Raw genomic sequence first — 16,020 nt, 5'->3', positions numbered from 1 at the left:
ATGGAAGGACCTCTTGGGCAAAAGCAGGGGAGGTATGGAAATGCATCGTAAAGTCGGGGGGTAGTCAGGCGTCTGGCTTGACTGGGAAAGGGTCTCTGGGTCAGGTAGGAGACCGGGGAAAAGAAAGAGGGACGGAATCATGGAGGAACACAGATGCAGACAAAGAAATGAAGACCAGCAGAGAGATAACAGGGAGCCATGGAAGAATGATGAGCAAAGGCAGAACCAGGGGCTTTGCAGAAATTGTGGCAAAGAGGGAAGCAGGAGGTGCATGGGGTGGGTGCCCCAGCCCAGGAAGGACAGCGCTGCCTGTGTGACTGACCTGGGGGGGAGGTGAACCAATGACTTGCAGAGCAGGACAGTTTGTCACCGTGATTTCTTAAGGGTGCTTCTCCGAAGAGCCTGGGTCTCCTTCAGCTCTGGATCCAGCCCCAGAGCAGGACCAGGAGAGAACTAGCATGCTTGTAAATGTCATGTGAATTGCATGGAAAGGATTTGGGGCTAGATGGAAGATGCGGGGCTGAGAAAGTCTTTCCTGGTTTGAGCCTAACTGCCGGGCAGGATGCTAACCCGCCCCCAAACCAAATAAGGGGGTGCCCGAGGGGCTGACTGAGCAGAGTTCCAAGATATCCTGGGGGTTAGGGGGGTTGGTGATGGCCAGCAGACTGTTGTCTTCAGGATGAAGGTGAAATCTATGCCTCCCAGGACGAGGCAGGTGGGGAGCTGACTCTTGATCTGGGGGTCGTGAGTTCGAGTCCCATGATGATTACTTCAATAAATAAACTTTTAAAAAATGACCAATAGTACATGAAAAGATGTTCAACCTCATTAGTCACCAGAAAAATTCAAATCAAAATCACGAGATCCTATTTCATATCCACTAGGATAGTTATAATAAGAAAGATAGACAATACAGTGTGGGCGAAGGAGTTGGAATCCTCGTCTTTTGTTGGTGCAAGTGAAGGGTGGCAAGACTGCTTTGGAAAGGGGTCTGGCCTTTCCTCAAAAAGGTTAAACACGAAGTTATCATATACCCAATCGCTGGTATATAGCCAAGAGAAAAACACGCGTCCCCTAAAAACTTGTGTGTGAATGTTCATAAGAGAATTATTCATAATAGCCAATAAAGGCAAACAGCCCCAATGTTCATCAGCAATGGACGGATAAACAAAATCATGGTGTACACAGACAACAGAATATTATTTAGCCTTAAGGAGGATGAAAATCGGAGCGCCTGGGTGGCTCAGTGGGTCAAAGCCTCTGCCTTCTGCTCAGGTCATGATCTCAGGGTCCTAGGATCGAGCCCCGCGGGGAGCCTGCTTCCCCCCCTCTCTCTGCCTGCCTCTCTGCCTACTTGTGATCTCTGTGTGTCAAATAAATAAATAAAATCTTTAAAAAAAAAAGGAGGAAAATCCTGTTGCCCGCTAAAACATGGATAAATCTTGAAGATATTATGCTCAGTGAAATAAAATAATCACAAAAGGACAAATATTGTAGATTGTAGATTCCACGTATATGAGTTCCCTGGAGCAGTCGGATTCACGGAGACAGAGAGGAGAAAATAGTAGGTGTCAAGGGCTAGGAGGAGGGGGAAATGGGGTGTTCATATTTAATGGACATTGAGTTCCAGTTTGGGAAGATCACCAAGTTCTGGGGACGGATGGTTGTGTTGGTCACTGAGCAATGTGAATGTGTTTCGTGTCACAAGGTGTATTCTTAAAAATGACTAAAATGGTAATTTTATGTTATGTATATTTTACCCCCCCCCCAAAAAAATCAGAAGGACTTGTGTAGTAATAAATACTATAGTGCGAATGGATATTTTTAAAGATTAATTTTATTTTATTTGACAGACAAAAATCACAAATAAGCAGAAAGGCAGGCAGACAGGGGCGGTGGTAGGGGGGAGCAGGCTCCCCTCTGAGCAGAGAGCTCAATGCAGGGCTCCATCCCAGCACCCTGAGACAATGACCTTAGCAGAAGGCAGAGGCTCAACCCACTGAGCCACCCAGGCGCCCCATGAATACATTTTTTTTTAAAGATTTCATTTGGGGGACGCCTGGGTGGCTCAGTTGGTTAAGCAGCTGCCTTCAGCTCAGGTCATGATGCCAGCATCCTGGGATCGAGTCCCACATCGGGCTCCTTGCTCTGCAGGGAGCCTGCTTCTCCCTCTGACTCTGCCTTCCACTCTGTCTGCCTATGCTCGCTCTCGCTTGCTCTCTCTCTGACAAATAAATAAATAAAATCTTTAAAAAAAAATAAAGATTTCATTTGGGGCACCTGGGTGGCTCAGTGGGTTAAAGCCTCTGCCTTCTACTCAGGTCATGATCCCAGGGTCCTAAGATCGAGCCCCACATTGGGCTCTCTGCTCAGCGGGGAGCCTGCTTCCCTTCCTCTCTCTCTGCCTGCCTCTCTGCCTACTTGTGATCTCTGTCAAATAAATAAATAAAATCTTAAAAAAAAATAGATAAATAAATAAATAAAATCTTTAAAAACATAAAAAGTTTTTCATTTATTCATTTGAGAGAGCATGTGAGAGAAAGCACAAGCGAGAAGCCGGGAGCCAGACGCAGGGCTGGATCCCAGGATCCCAGGATTGTCACTTGAGCTGAAGGCAGACGCTTAACTGTCCGAGCCACCCTGGCGCCCCCAGTGTAAATGAATCTTGAAAACATTATGTTAAATGAAAGAGGACAGGGGCACCTGGGTGGCCCAGTTGGTTGAGGGACTGACTCTTGATTTTGGCTTGGGTTGTGATCTCAGCTGGGGCAGGAATGGGGAGTGATTGCCTATGGTTACGGAGTTTCGTTCGGGGGTGATGGAAATATTCTAAAATTGTGCTGATGTACCCCAAATCACTGAACTGTACAAATTGAATTGTTGAATTGTATGGCATGTGAATTATATCTCGATAGAATTGTTTTTGTTGTTTTGTTGTTTAAAGAAGGTAGCGATTGGGCTCTTGGAGAATAATGAATTTAAACACTGAACCGGGGAGCGGAACCATGAAGATGAAGCGTCCCCTTCGTATAGCCAGCCCCGGAAGTTCATGACCGATAGTAGGTACCCCGTAAATTAAAACCAAGGGAGGGGTGCCTGGGTGGCTCAGTGGGTTAAGCCTCTGCCTTCTGCTCAGGTCATGATCTCAGGGTCCTGGGATCGAGCCCCACATCGGGCTCTCTGCTCAGCATGGAGCCTGCTTCCTCCTCTCTCTCTGCCTGCCTCTCTGCCTACTTGTGATCTCTCTCTCTGTCAAATAAATAAATAAAATCTTAAAACAAAAACAAAAACAATGGAGTGTTTCCAGAAAGAGAAACACTTCCCAGCTGCTGTTTTTGGAACACTGACTAGATGTCAGGCATCATGCAAGACACATGTCAGGACATATCCTTCAACTACCCATTTTACAGATAATGTAACTGAGTCTCAAGGAATGAAGGCATTTACTCTTGGTCCCACAAAAAGTGGCAGAGCTCAGAAAGGGATCCAGGTCTGTCTGATTCTATGTCTAAAAATAGACCCTAAAATTACTAATTTTATATGAAAGTTTTAAAACTTTATTTTATTTTTAAAGATTTTATTTATTTGACAGAGAGAGACAGAGCAAGAGAGGAGAACACAAGTAGGGGGAGTTGGAGAGGGAGAAGAAGGCTTCCCGGCAAGCAGGGAGCCTGATGTGGGGAGTTTTCAGACTTTAATAAAAATATAAAGAATAATACCGGGTACCCCCACTAGCTTAAGAAATTGAACTCTCTCTCAATGCTGTTGAACTTCCTTTGATCTCCTCCCTGATTCCATCCTTTTTTTTTTTTTTCTTTGTTAAGGATTTTTTTTTATTTCTTTGAGAGTGAGAGAGAGAGAGAGAGAGCATGAGCAGGGGGAAGGGCAGAGGGAGAAGCAGACTTCCCGATGAGCAGGGAGCCTGATGCGGGGCTCGGAGCCTAATGGGGGCTCGATCCCAGGACCCTGGGATCGGGACCTGAGCCCAAGGCAGATGCTCAACCTACTGAGCCACCCAGGCTCCTCCCCTCCATCCTCCTGCCAGACAGCCATGCTCCTGCATTTGGTATTTCTTTTTTTTTTTTTTAAAGATTATTTATTTATTTATTTGACAGACAGGGATCACAAGTAGGCAGAGAGGCAGGCAGAGAGAGAGGAGGAAGCAGGCTCCCTGCTGAGCAGAGAGCCCGATGTGGGACTCCATCCCAGGACCCCGAGATCATGACCTGAGCCGAAGGCAGCGGCTTAACCCACTGAGCCACCCAGGCGCCCCTGAATTTGGTATTTCTTGTTCCCACTTTTACTTTGTACATATCTGCAAGCAATAGGAACTATAGTTTTGCATGTTTCTAGACTTTGTAAAAACAGCCCTGCCGGGAGGAGGTCTCTTCTCGCTCAGCGTTGTTTGTGGATTCACTGAAATCGACAGGGGTAGCTAAAATTTGCTCACGTCCATTGGTGTTTAGTACAAAGAACTGACTGTAGGACGGTCCCCTGGATCCTTTGCCACTCTCCGGGGTTTGGGCATTTGGGTTGTTTCCAGTTTTCTGTTACGACAAGTAGAGCCACTGTGAGCGTTCCCATTCTTGTCTCCCAGCCCAGGGGACCAAAAATTCCTAGCATTAAGTCTGTATTAGTTTCTTATCGCTGCTGTAACAAATTACCGAATTCGTGCCTTAAAACCCTGCGAATTTGTTATCTAACAGGTCTGGACGTCGGAAGTTCAAAATGGGTTTCACTGGGCTGAAGTCAAGATGTCATCAGGGTCACGCTCCCTCCAGAGTCTCCATGCATTTCCTTTCCCTTTCTGGCTTCTAGAAGCTGCCTCTACTCTTTATCGTGAAGCTCCTTCCTTCATCTTCAAAACCAGCAACACAGTGTCCTGGAGCTTCTCTCCGTCTCCGGCTCTCTGATTCCCCTGCCACAAGTCTTCTGATTCTGAGCCTGCTGCCGCCCTTTAATAAGGACCTTTGTGATGACTTTGGTCTACCTAGATGATCCAGAACCATCCCCCCCAACCCATCTGGAGACCCTTAATTTAATCATATCTGCAAAGTCCCTTTTGCCTCATTTTTGTTGTTGTTGTTATTTCTACTGGACTATCTGATACAGATGAGTCCCTTTTGCCTCGTAAAGTAACACACTCACCGTTTTCTAGGGTTTAGGCTGTGGACAGAGGGGAAGAGCTGGGTAGTATCATAGGCAGGGGGTGTCTTTGAATCGTGAGCTTGTCAGACTGCTCTCTGGAGCGAAGAATCGATTCTCTCTCCCGCCCGCAGGGCATAAGACCTCCTGTTGCTTCCCACCCTCACCAACACTTGATGTTATCTGACTTTTTAATTTTCACCAGCCCCACGGCGATGAAATATCTGGGCTCTGACCACAGTGTGGTCAAGAAAAAGATAGTGGTCGGCGAGAGTAGCCCTTGGTGGTAAGGAAGTGGCCGATGACCTTGACTTTGAGCACTGCCCTGGAAGTGGTGAAAAGGGAGTGCCGTCAGCCTGAGTCAAGGAATAAGGAGGGTGAGGAAGTGGGCAGTGAGGGCACAGGGGATGTCTGAGTCTGCTGGGGCTGCAGAGACAAAACTCCACAGACCGAGTGGCTTCAACAAGAGACTTTTCTTTCTCATACTTCTAGAGGCTGGGAAGTCCTAGATCAAAGTCCTAGCAGCGGGGGCTTCTGGTGGGAGCCCTCTTCCTGGCTTGCAGAGAGCCACCTTCTTGTTGTGTCCTTGAGAGAGAGAGAGAGAGAACTCCGTCTCTCCTTCCCGTTTTATAAGCACACTAATCCCATCACGGGGCCCCAATCTCACGACCTCATCTAAATCCGAGCACCTCCCAAAGGCCCACCGCCAAAAACCATCCCACGGGGGGGTTCGGGCTGTGACGTATGAATTTGGGGGGCGGATACACGAGTACTCAGTTCATCCCAAGCTCCTTCAAAATATTGGGGGGGGGTGAAAGGAAGGGGGCAGTCTAGAGGCAGAGATGAACGGTGAAGAGCCAGAGATGGGAAGCGAGACATTAACTACTAGATTGGGTCAAGGCATCTCGGGGGAGGCAGGTGGAGGGGAGACCCATAGCGAAGGTATCTGGGTTGGTTTCGGAACAAGGGGGGCTGTTCTTCCTGGACGCAGCCGGGAAGGAAGGACTCCAGGGCAGATGCAGAAAAAACCCAAAGTGGTGAGGCAGAAAGTTGGTGGGAGCTTCTCCATGGGATGGGCGGCAGAGTTATCTCCCGAGAGGGCAGGAGCAGGTGGGAGCGTCTGAGTGTGGGGAAGGTTTACGGGATGTGTTGTTGGGTGGCTTCAACAGAGGGTCCACTGAGCAAGGGTGGGGGGCGCTGGCAAGAAAGAGGGAACGAGCTGAGGCAAGCGTCTCCCATGGGATCTAACCAGCGCCTCCTCCGGAAGCCCAGAGCGGGAAGGGGCAAAGCAGGGCAGGTAGGGGGGCATGTCTAGGAGCACTCTGGAAGTTTAGAGGAAATGGTGAGTCCCGAGGAGGCAGAGCAGAACCAGGGAGATCATAACCGGGAAACTGGAAAGTCCAGAGGTGTTCTTGCTAGTGACCAGGACCAGGGTGGAGGAACAGCAGGGGCAGTAGGAGCCCAGAAGACAGGGGCGCACAACCCACCCTGGAGAGGGAGAGACGGCTTCCTGGAGGTGGTGCTCTTCCAGCTCAGTCTTGAAGGGGAAAATCAAATTTCAGTTGTCATAAAAATGTGGAAGGGGGCGCCTGGGTGGCTCAGTGGGTTGAAGCCTCTGCCTTCAGCTTGGGTCATGATATCGGGGTCCTGGGATCAGGCCCCGCATCGGGCTCTCTGCTCAGCAGGGAGCCTGCTTCCCCTCCTCTCTCTCTCTCTGTCTGCCTCTCTGCCTACTTGTGATCTCTGTCTGTCAAATAAATAAATAAATAAATAAATCTTTTAAAAAAACGTGGAAGGAAAACTGTCATCACAATCCGTCAACAAGCCTGTCCTGCTCAAGTCCATTGGGCACCTCTCCAATGGACGGCCCGTTTTGTCTCTCCTTCTCACATATTTCTGCCATGCCCAGGGTGCGCTGGCTGGTTTGGGAGACTCCTTGGCAGAGGAAGTTCTCTCTGGGTTCATTGCTTTTTTTCTCTTCAGCTTCAGAACTCCTATTCATCCCTCAAAACCCAGCTCAAATATCACCTCTGCTGTTGTCTTCCCCCCACCGGCCCCACCCCCACCCCTTGTGAGGCTTTCAGAGTGCCCGGGTCCCACCTCTGCGCTTTCTCAGGGCAGTGAGTTGGATCAAGCTCCAGTCACTGCTGCTTGATTTTTAGACAAGTGACTTCATCTCTGAGTGTCTGTCTCCGGACCCCGGCACTGGCTTGAAGATAAGCTACCTGACATCCTCTGGCATCACGTGGGAATCACAAAGGAAGACATCCCGTGGTGACACCTGCCATTCTCCCTTGCACGAAGGGAAGCTGAGAATGTGACTCTGCCTCAATCGGAGAGCTCTCTGAGGGCAGAGACCATGCCCCTGCGGAGCCTCGCCCAGTGCCCGGCACAGAGAGGCACCACGTGCTCCGCGCACACTGCACAGGCAGGAAGAACCGAGCCCGCCTATCATGTACCTGTAATGTGACTTTGGGGAGATGACATCATCTGTGTGCATCTGTTTCCCCCATCTCTGGCAGAACAATCACTCGCACTGGGTATTCACTGGCTGCGTGTAAGACCCTCCGCATTCACTAGCTCGGATCCTCAGGGTGTGCGTCATCGCCCCATTTTACAGAAGAGAACACTGAGTCTTGGGGCGGTACATGGCTCGTCCGAGTTAGCAACAGGGCAGAAGCTCCCGGCGCCCGGCCAAACGCGGGAGATTGTTGTGCGAATCCAAGGGAGGAATGTGAAATAGCCCTGCAAACTGTAAACGCCTGGGGTGGGAGCGTCCGCGACCGGGGCGGGGGGGGGGGGGGCGTGGTGAATGACGGCCGGAGACGGGGTGCGGAGACTGACGGCCTCGGGTACACCCGCCTGGCGGCGGGAGGATGGCTTTGCAGCGAGCTCTCGGGTGCGGGAGGCGCGGCTCTGCCCGGGCCGCCAGGGGTGCGGCCCGCCCCCTCCCGCCCCACCCCCAGCCCCAGCGCCGCGGCCCCTTTAAGAGCGGGCGGGGCGCCCTCTGGCGGCGGAGCGCCGCGCGCGGCGGGAGCCAGAGCCGGATCCCGGAGCCGGAGCGGAGCGGAGCGGAGCCGGGGCGGAGCGGGCCGAGCGGGCCGAGCCAGCAGCCGAGCTGGGGGCGCGGGCGGGCGGCATGTACCGGGCCCGGGCGGCGCGGGCGGGGCCGGAGCCCGGCAGCCCGGGGCGCTTTGGGATCCTCAGCACCGGGCAGCTCCGGGACCTGCTTCAGGATGAGCCCAAGCTGGACCGGATCGTGCGGCTCAGCAGGAAGGTAGCGCGGGGGGCGCGGGCGGGGGGCGCGGGGGACGGGCCGCGGCCTGCCGGACCTGCTGGGCGACCGAAGGGCCGCGCGGGCCGGGCCGCGGGGCCGCGGGAACCTGGCACGTCCGAGTGGGCCCCGCGGAGCCGCCCCCGGGGAAGGGGGCGCCCGGAGCCGGCCTGGGGCGGGTGGGGCGCGGGAGACCCAGGGAGGCGCCCGTGCACCCCCGGGATGGCCGCGAGGCGTGTCCTCCAGCGGATGCTCCGGGGAGGTGTGTTCCGGGGACAGGGACTGGCTGTGTTGTGGGGGGCCCTGTCTCGCACACCCACGTTCTGTAGGGCCAGAAAGGGGAGGCGCCTTCCATAGGGGAGAACTAGGGGCCTGTTTGATACCTGGGGGGACCTCTGGGGGGGGCGTCTGCATTCTAAGGGTGCCGGAGGGGGCTTTGTGGCTTCCGTTGGGGAGGGGGGCTGGAAGCCGAGGCGTGTATTCCGTAGGCCACCATAAGAGAAAGTTGTATATTTCACGGGAGATAGGCCGGGGCTGCTGGTCTGTGGGGGGTAGAAAGGAAAAGTGTCTGTTGGAGGGAGGCAGACAGGAGGGGCCTGTGCATCCTACAGGGGACAGATGGAGGGTAGTGCGTTCTCCAGGGGCAGGGAGGGGGGCTTGGCCCTCCGACAGACAGAAGGAAGAAGCAAGCATTCTCAAGAGCCAGGAGAGAAAGGGGGTCTGCTTTCTGCAAGAGAAGGAGAAGCTGGGAGCAGGTGCTGGGGATCCGGGAGGAGAAGGGGGTGTGTATCCCCTGGGGTGTGGGGATTCCACTGGAGGGCAGGAGGAGGGGTGCAGAGGGAAGAGAGGGTGGCTTGAGGCGGGTACCGTGCGGGGACAGGGCGAAGACATGTCTCTGGAGAGTGAGAGCAGGGGGGAATGTTTTCGGCACACACACCTGAGGAGGAAGCAGACAAAGGCCTGGAACGAGAGGGAAGCTGCCCATGCATGGAAAATGGGACAGAGGAGGGCGGGGGACTCCTCAGGGACCTGAGCAGACATATTAATTGAAAAATTAAAAATTAACTAACATTTGTGGAGGCGGTCATCGTTTTCCTGACTTGGGCTCACAACAACCCCGGAAGGTAGCTGTTTTCCGCTCACTTTGTACAAGAGGAAACTGAGGCCCAGAGAGTGAACTCAAGGCAAAGCCCGGTCCAGGCCTCTTGGAGTCCCTCCACCTGTTAGCCGGCCATCCTGAAGGCGAGGTTCCTAGGGCTTGGCCCTTGGGCCCTATGCCCGGCGTGGGGAGGGGGGCAGTAGGGGGATCTGGGCAGATACCCTGAGTGGGCCTCCCGGCTCTTCTGGCAGTTCCAGGGCCTGCAGCTGGAGCGGGAGGCATGCCTGGCCTCCAACTACGCACTAGCCAAGGAGAACCTGGCACTGCGGCCCCGCCTGGAGACGGGCCGGGCTGCCCTGGCCATCAAGTACCAGGAGCTTCGAGAGGTGGCCGAGAGCTGTGCGGACAAGCTGCAGCGACTGGGTGAGGGACACTTGGGAGAACCGTCGGCGACGGGCGCCGTTGGCTTTCTGGCCGGCCGGGCTTGGGAAGGGCGAGGCTCTGAAGGGCAGGTCTTGGGCAGCCCTCCTCCCTGGCCAAGTCTTAGGGGTGCCGCTCCTGGAACACGGAGTTGAGGAAGTGAGCAGTCCAGGAGTAGACCTGGGTTGGAAAGGCCAGAAGGGGGCTCTGAGTAGGGGAAGAAAAGCTGCCCTGGGGTGCTCTAGGGGGCAAAGCCTCTGCTTCCTCTTTTGCGCTAGGACAGGGGGGCAGACCCCCCAGGGGAGGTTCACAAACTGATCCCATGGGCAGGACCCTGAGGCACCAGAGAGAAGCAGAGAGTCACACACAGGGTCAGGGAGAGTTGGGATCGGGCCCTGGGTCTCTGGCCTGTCTTGGGCGATGGGCTTGTTTTGGGCGACGGGCCCTGAAGGCAGGCGCTCTTTCCTCTGTCCCTCTGTGGCCTTCAGAGGAGAGCGTGCATCGCTGGAGCCCCCACTGCGCGCTGGGCTGGCTGCAGGCTGAGCTGGAAGAGGCCGAGCAGGAGGCTGAGGTGAGGGGAGGGGCCGCGGGGCTGGGGATGGCAGGGAGGGAGACCCAGCCTATCATCGCCCCCCCCCCTCCGTTCTTAGACTGCAGCGCTGAGAGCCCCTCCTCCAGGAAGCCCTCCCTGAGTGCCTGGCCCCAGGAGAGCCCGCTACACTGCTGTCCAGCTGTCCACCTTGGACAGCGAGGCTCATCCTCCCCAGCTGTGAATGTCTCAGTGTAGGACAGTGTAGACTGGGTCCGCAGAGGAGCTGGGGCAAACTTCTCCGTGCTGGGTCGGGAGCACAGTGCTCAGGGAGTCCTAGGAGGTAGCAGAGGGGGGCCTTGATGAGAGACACCTAAGTTTACTCCAGGTGTGTCCCCATCTCTGATTCTGCCTCATCTTCCACCCAGCAGAGGACAGCGTCCCCAGTCCCTTGGCAAGTCCCAGGCAGGCCCAGGCTAGAAGTCAGGGGCCCCATCTCCCGGCCGTGGGGTGGGCGCCCCTGGAAGAGATTCGGGGTGAGAGGGGGAGAGGTGTCTGGCGGGGCTCTTCTCAAACTGTCCCCGCCCTCCCATCCCAGGAGCAGATGGAGCAGCTGCTGCTGGGCGAGCAGAGCCTGGAGGCCTTCCTGCCCGCTTTCCAGCGCGGCCGCGCCCTCGCCCACCTGAGGCGGACCCAGGCGGAGAAGCTGCAGGAGCTGCTGCGGCGCCGGGAGCGGTCAGCCCAGCCGGCCCCCACTGCTGCTGCGGACGCCCCCAAACCCTTCCCCGCCGCAGCCGTCCTGCCCACCGGGGCCGCCCGGGGGCCGCCAGCAGTGCCCCGGAGCCTGCCTCCCTTGGACTCCCGCCCAGTGCCCCCTCTGAAGGGCTCCCCCGGGTGCCCCCTTGGCCCAGCCCCGCTGCTGAGCCCTCGGCCCTCGCAGCCAGAGCCCCCCCACCGGTAGGATCCAGGGTATGGCCCCCCAGTGGGGGGCCCAGACAAACTTGATCTGTGGCTCCTCCTCCTCCCCCACTGTCTGGGTGGGGGGAGGGGCAGGCCCCTCCCCCTGGCCTCAGGCAGGCCCTGGCCCTGGAGGCTGAGCTGGGGAGGAGGGTCACCTGGAAGATGCCCAGAGAGAGGCCGGAGGTGGGGTGGGCAGGGTGCCTCTGGCGCTGAGGAAACGCTGCCTTTTTTTCCTCCCCGGCTGGGGCCTCCAGGGTAATGGGCCAGCTCCACTGAAAGAACTTTCCTGCTGGGGGTCCCCCCGGAAGGTGCCTGCTTCCCCCAGGAGGCCTGACTGCACCCTTCCACTCCACTGGGCTATAGCACAATGCCAAGGCCGACAGGAGCGCTTTCCATCACGTCCTGCTCCTACCTTTCCCCAGTTCTGGGGCCTACCGCCTAGGAGCCGGCTGGTCAGGCCCCAGCTGCGGGGCCAGGGACACCATGGCCCTGGGGCTACTCTGTGCCCCACTCCCGCTCCGGACCCTGGGGCAAGGTAGGCCAGGGGCTCCTGACCTGCACCGATGCGAGTGGGCCATCCCCAGGAAAGACCATTCTGTATTTTTCTGTCCCCGTCTCCTTAGAATGGAACCTTTTTGAGGGCAGGTCCTTGTCTTTGTATGTTCTGTCCCCAGCCCCACCTCCCAGGGGCCGTCAATAAATGTGATGATGAGGATGACGATGCTGCCCGACTCGTCTCTGCTCCCTCAACCAGCCACTCTGCTGTCACGGCCTTCACACCCGAGCTCCTGCGATGCCCTCCCTTCCTCTCTGCCCATCCAAAGCCCAGCTGTCCTTCAGGTCCAGCACTGCTGCTGCCTCTTCCATGAAGCCTTCTCTGACTACCAACCCACGGGAGTCTTTCCTAACTCTTGTGGCCAGAAGCACACTCTGCTCCATCACTGTTCTCCAGCCGCCTCACCTGTATGCACCTTCTCTTCTTGGGTTTGTAAGCCCAGGCCGGATGGTACCTATTCCTGCTCTGGCCTGCTGAATGACCACCTCCCGTGAGGGGTGGAGGGGCTTCTGTGAGGCTGAAGGTCATGTTTTCAGCTAGGGTGAATACTCGGTAGCCAGCTTAGGCGATGAGGGTAGGAGAGGCCCTGGGTCAGCTTAGGTCAAGTCTGACGAGATGCCGATTGGCAGGGAGGCCTGGAAGGTCTGGCAAACAGGAGGGGGCAGGCAGAGTGCTGTAGAAGCGAACGTGATCGTGGTCCATGGGACAGAACCATCTAGAAAGAGGAAAATATTGCATTGGCTCTACTCTTCACTCAAGTTTTATACTGTAGGAGGGACTCACCCCCGTCACAAACCACCATCGTTGGTCTCCTGGGCATGTCCCCAATGCACTCGATGAGAACGGGGACTGAGACTAAATCCCACAACGAGGAGTTGAGAGCCATCTGAGATACGGGCGAGGATTAGCCTCCGAACCCGCAAAGGGCTAGAGGTGTAGAGCCAGAGGTCAGAGTCAAGACCGGTGGGTGGAAACCATAGGATGGATGGGGTCCGTCCACAAAAATGAGCGAGCAGTGCCCGTGTGGAGTTGTAGAGATTTCAGCAGTGGTCGGAGGGCCTGGCCCATCTGAGCTTTCCAGAGCCCTGAAGGTCTAGACAGAGGTACCCCAGTTAGGGGTGCAGTCAAAGCTTGTGCAGAGTGTCCACTCGAGAAGGTCTACCCCACACTGGCCTTGGTTCCCCCGCTGTCCTCGTTGCTAGCCCCTGAGCTGCTGGAGGCTGAGGGACACCAGAATCACAAGGTCTGACATGACATGAGACAAGACTGAACGGCTTTGAAGACCTCCCACACCCTCAGCATAGGGCAGGCTGGGCCCCTCTTGTCCTGGTTTTCCATTCCTGGGCCTTGCTTCCAGGGTTGTGGGTTTGTGACCAAAAGGAGAAAAGGCGTTGGGACTGGGCATGTCTGAACCCTCCTCCACTAGCGGGAATTAGCCAGCAGCCTCTGGAAGGCAGAGGCTAATATGCACTCCCTAGTCGCTCAGCCACCCCTCCGCAGGACAGGTAAAAAAAAAAAAAAAAAGGAATGACCAACCCCAGGGGAGGGGCTGAGAGAGGAGAAAAATATTATTCAAGCAAACCAGATGATATCTTTCTGCGGGTCTTACACCACTCACCTTCCTTAAAGAGCTCAAAAAGTTTTAGAAGGGGTAGGGAACAAGGCCTTGTAGTGTTCAGCTCTGGCATGAAAAAGACTTGAGGCTGGTGGGTATAGATACCAACAGAGTGGAGTGGGCTCAGTTCTGGGCCATGAGAAAGTCTTTGAGATGGATGGTTAATAAACTTCATTAACCCTCATGCTTGAAGATACATGGAATGTTCTGGAAGGCTCTGGAAGGTTCCAGCCAGTCTGGGCTTTTCCTCTGCCACCTGGCAATTTCTGGAACTTTCTGTTTCAAGGTTCCAGGACCCCAGGGAAATGTCCCTGAGCTCAATCCTCTGTGAGAGAGAACCTGAGAGTCTACATCAAGGGGCCCCTGAGAAAGGTCCCACCTATTACAAACCACCAGGGCTTTTACAAACCAAAACCAAAAAGTTGTCCAAATAGCAAAACTTCTATCCCTTTTTGTAATAACAAAGAATTCCTGCCCTTTTAAGAAAGTCTGTTATGTACACATCCTTGTTCAAGAATCACTATCTCGGGCATTATTCTAAGCTTCTCCCCTTATGTCTGAAATATAAAACATAATCGAGGGAGAGGGGAGGGACTAAGGCTTATTGAATCAAGCAGGCCTGAACCAGAGTGGGCTAAAATCTTTACTACTGAACTGGGGTGTGGTCAGTGCAGAGCCAGGGCTAACAACTTGTCCCTGACTTCCAAGGCTAGAGACAAGTGGTTCAAGCTGGACTAGCTGTTGGTCTCTTCCAATTTATACAAGGATTTTACACAAATGATCGAGGGCAGGAATTGATGTTACCTGCCTTTGTCCAGGGCCTTGCCATTGCTGTAGACTTCTCAAAAGATTCTTCTTGTCCCACATGAAAATAAGGTTTAGACTCTGTCTCACTGCTTAGAGCATGAGCTCTCGTAACAACATATGTTATCTGCAAGCTCAAAGGGCTGCTGCGCTAGGAGGCTCACAGAGGGGCAAAGCTGCCCATTTCCACAAAGAAATACACCCTCTCCAGTTTTTTTGGAAAAAAAATGCATGGTCCCTTCTTTTTCCCTTCTCGACAGACACGGAGCATAGAGAGACATTTCTCTATTATGAGCAAAATGGCCAAGTGTGTGGATCAAGGCCTTTTACGCTTCCCCACTGTGGGTGGGCGTGCCGCAAACCCGGGAGCCATGTCCTCCCTAAAAGGCACGTTAACAGCTTTTCCCAGGTGCTAGTACAAGTGTGGAAGTGAGCACAAAGGCAGCAAGTTTTCTCGTTTTTTGAGAGAAGTCAGAAATCTGTTTTTTTATATAGTCTTCCATTTTGAAAGTTGGCTGAAGTTTTTGAAGATGTGGTGCCAGTCAGAGCGAAACACGGTGTGCAGGTTGGCTGTGTGGCCTCTGGGGCCATGAACTGCAGCCCATTCTTGGTCCTCCTGAAACAGGCCTTGCCTTGTCTACCAGAAGCCCCCTCCCAGAACTGAGGGTGTGAATTCTGTAGGGGCCAAAGCCGGATGGGAGGGAGAACGCAGAGGACCCCAGCCGTAAGAGAGAGATTGCGTAACACCATGACCATGACCTCAGAGCAAGTGCTCTCTGCACCTGCTTCTTGGGGATGACGGCACTGAGCGTTCTCAGTATATACAAGTTCACCACGAGGACCCAGATTCAGGTCTCGCTGTCATCCTCACACAGTAACAGAGGGACCCTCAACTGCTTTGCACAAACCGTACGGCCACCAGACCCACAAGCTGGCCTGAGAACCAAGGTACTGAGGGCAGGCAAGGCGGGCCTTCTCCTATGATCCTGACCATGGCAGGTGGCAGTGTGTGATCTTGTCACAAGGCTGAGGCATGGAGAAGAGGTAAAAACCAGGATAGAGCCTACTTCTCTAGGGCACTGAATTCAAGACAGTGGATTGAAGGAATACCAGTACTTCCTAGCCTCTCTTCCTGCGATCTGGTGACCTTCCAGAAAGGTCTGAGATATGCCACCTTCACCCTGAGGCCATTTCCCCCAAAACGAGTATGGTGGCCACTTACTTGGGCTCCATCCATGGTGCCGAGGCTTGCGACCGTAAGGACTCTGTGCGTGCGCGTGTGTGCGTGCGTGCATTACGTTATATATTAATGACCAAATGGACAACTCATTGGTCTAAGGGAGGTTATTCGTATTCATCTTGGCTCATGCTAGGATCATTATGGAAGGAAAGGTGCATCAAGTGAACAAAAAGCCAGAACCTCAGAAGGGAAGCAAGAAATCCTACTCCCTCAGCGCTGGGGTCTGTAAAGGATCAGTTTCCCAACAGGAAAAAACGTAACAAAGGGCAAAGTTTGGCTCAGGAGAAATAAAGTCCCGATCGAGTCCAAAGACAGTACTGGAATTGCCTACACAAGTATACCTTTGCCTACTGTCTTGTCCGTGTCTCCCCGTCCGGG

The 16,020-nt window shown here is 54.5% G+C and overlaps 1 protein-coding gene across 1 annotated transcript; it reads left to right on the top strand.

Annotated features, from left to right (window-relative positions):
• Positions 1 to 8,210: 8,210 nt before the first annotated feature.
• VPS37D (VPS37D subunit of ESCRT-I) lies at positions 8,211 to 12,145 on the top strand. Its single transcript, XM_045074957.1, has 4 exons — positions 8,211 to 8,422; positions 9,770 to 9,941; positions 10,427 to 10,509; positions 11,066 to 12,145. The coding sequence occupies exons 1-4, from the start codon at positions 8,285 to 8,287 to the stop codon at positions 11,426 to 11,428; spliced, it is 756 nt and encodes a 251-aa protein (XP_044930892.1). The 5' UTR covers positions 8,211 to 8,284; the 3' UTR covers positions 11,429 to 12,145.
• The last annotated feature ends 3,875 nt before the right edge of the window (positions 12,146 to 16,020 follow it).

The sequence above is a fragment of the Mustela putorius genome, unplaced genomic scaffold (genome assembly GCF_011764305.1).
Source record: "Mustela putorius furo isolate JIRA1106 unplaced genomic scaffold, ASM1176430v1.1 tig00000139_pilon_pilon_pilon, whole genome shotgun sequence".
NCBI classification, from domain to species: Eukaryota; Metazoa; Chordata; class Mammalia; order Carnivora; family Mustelidae; genus Mustela; species Mustela putorius.
This window is presented reverse-complemented; position numbering and strand designations above follow the sequence as displayed.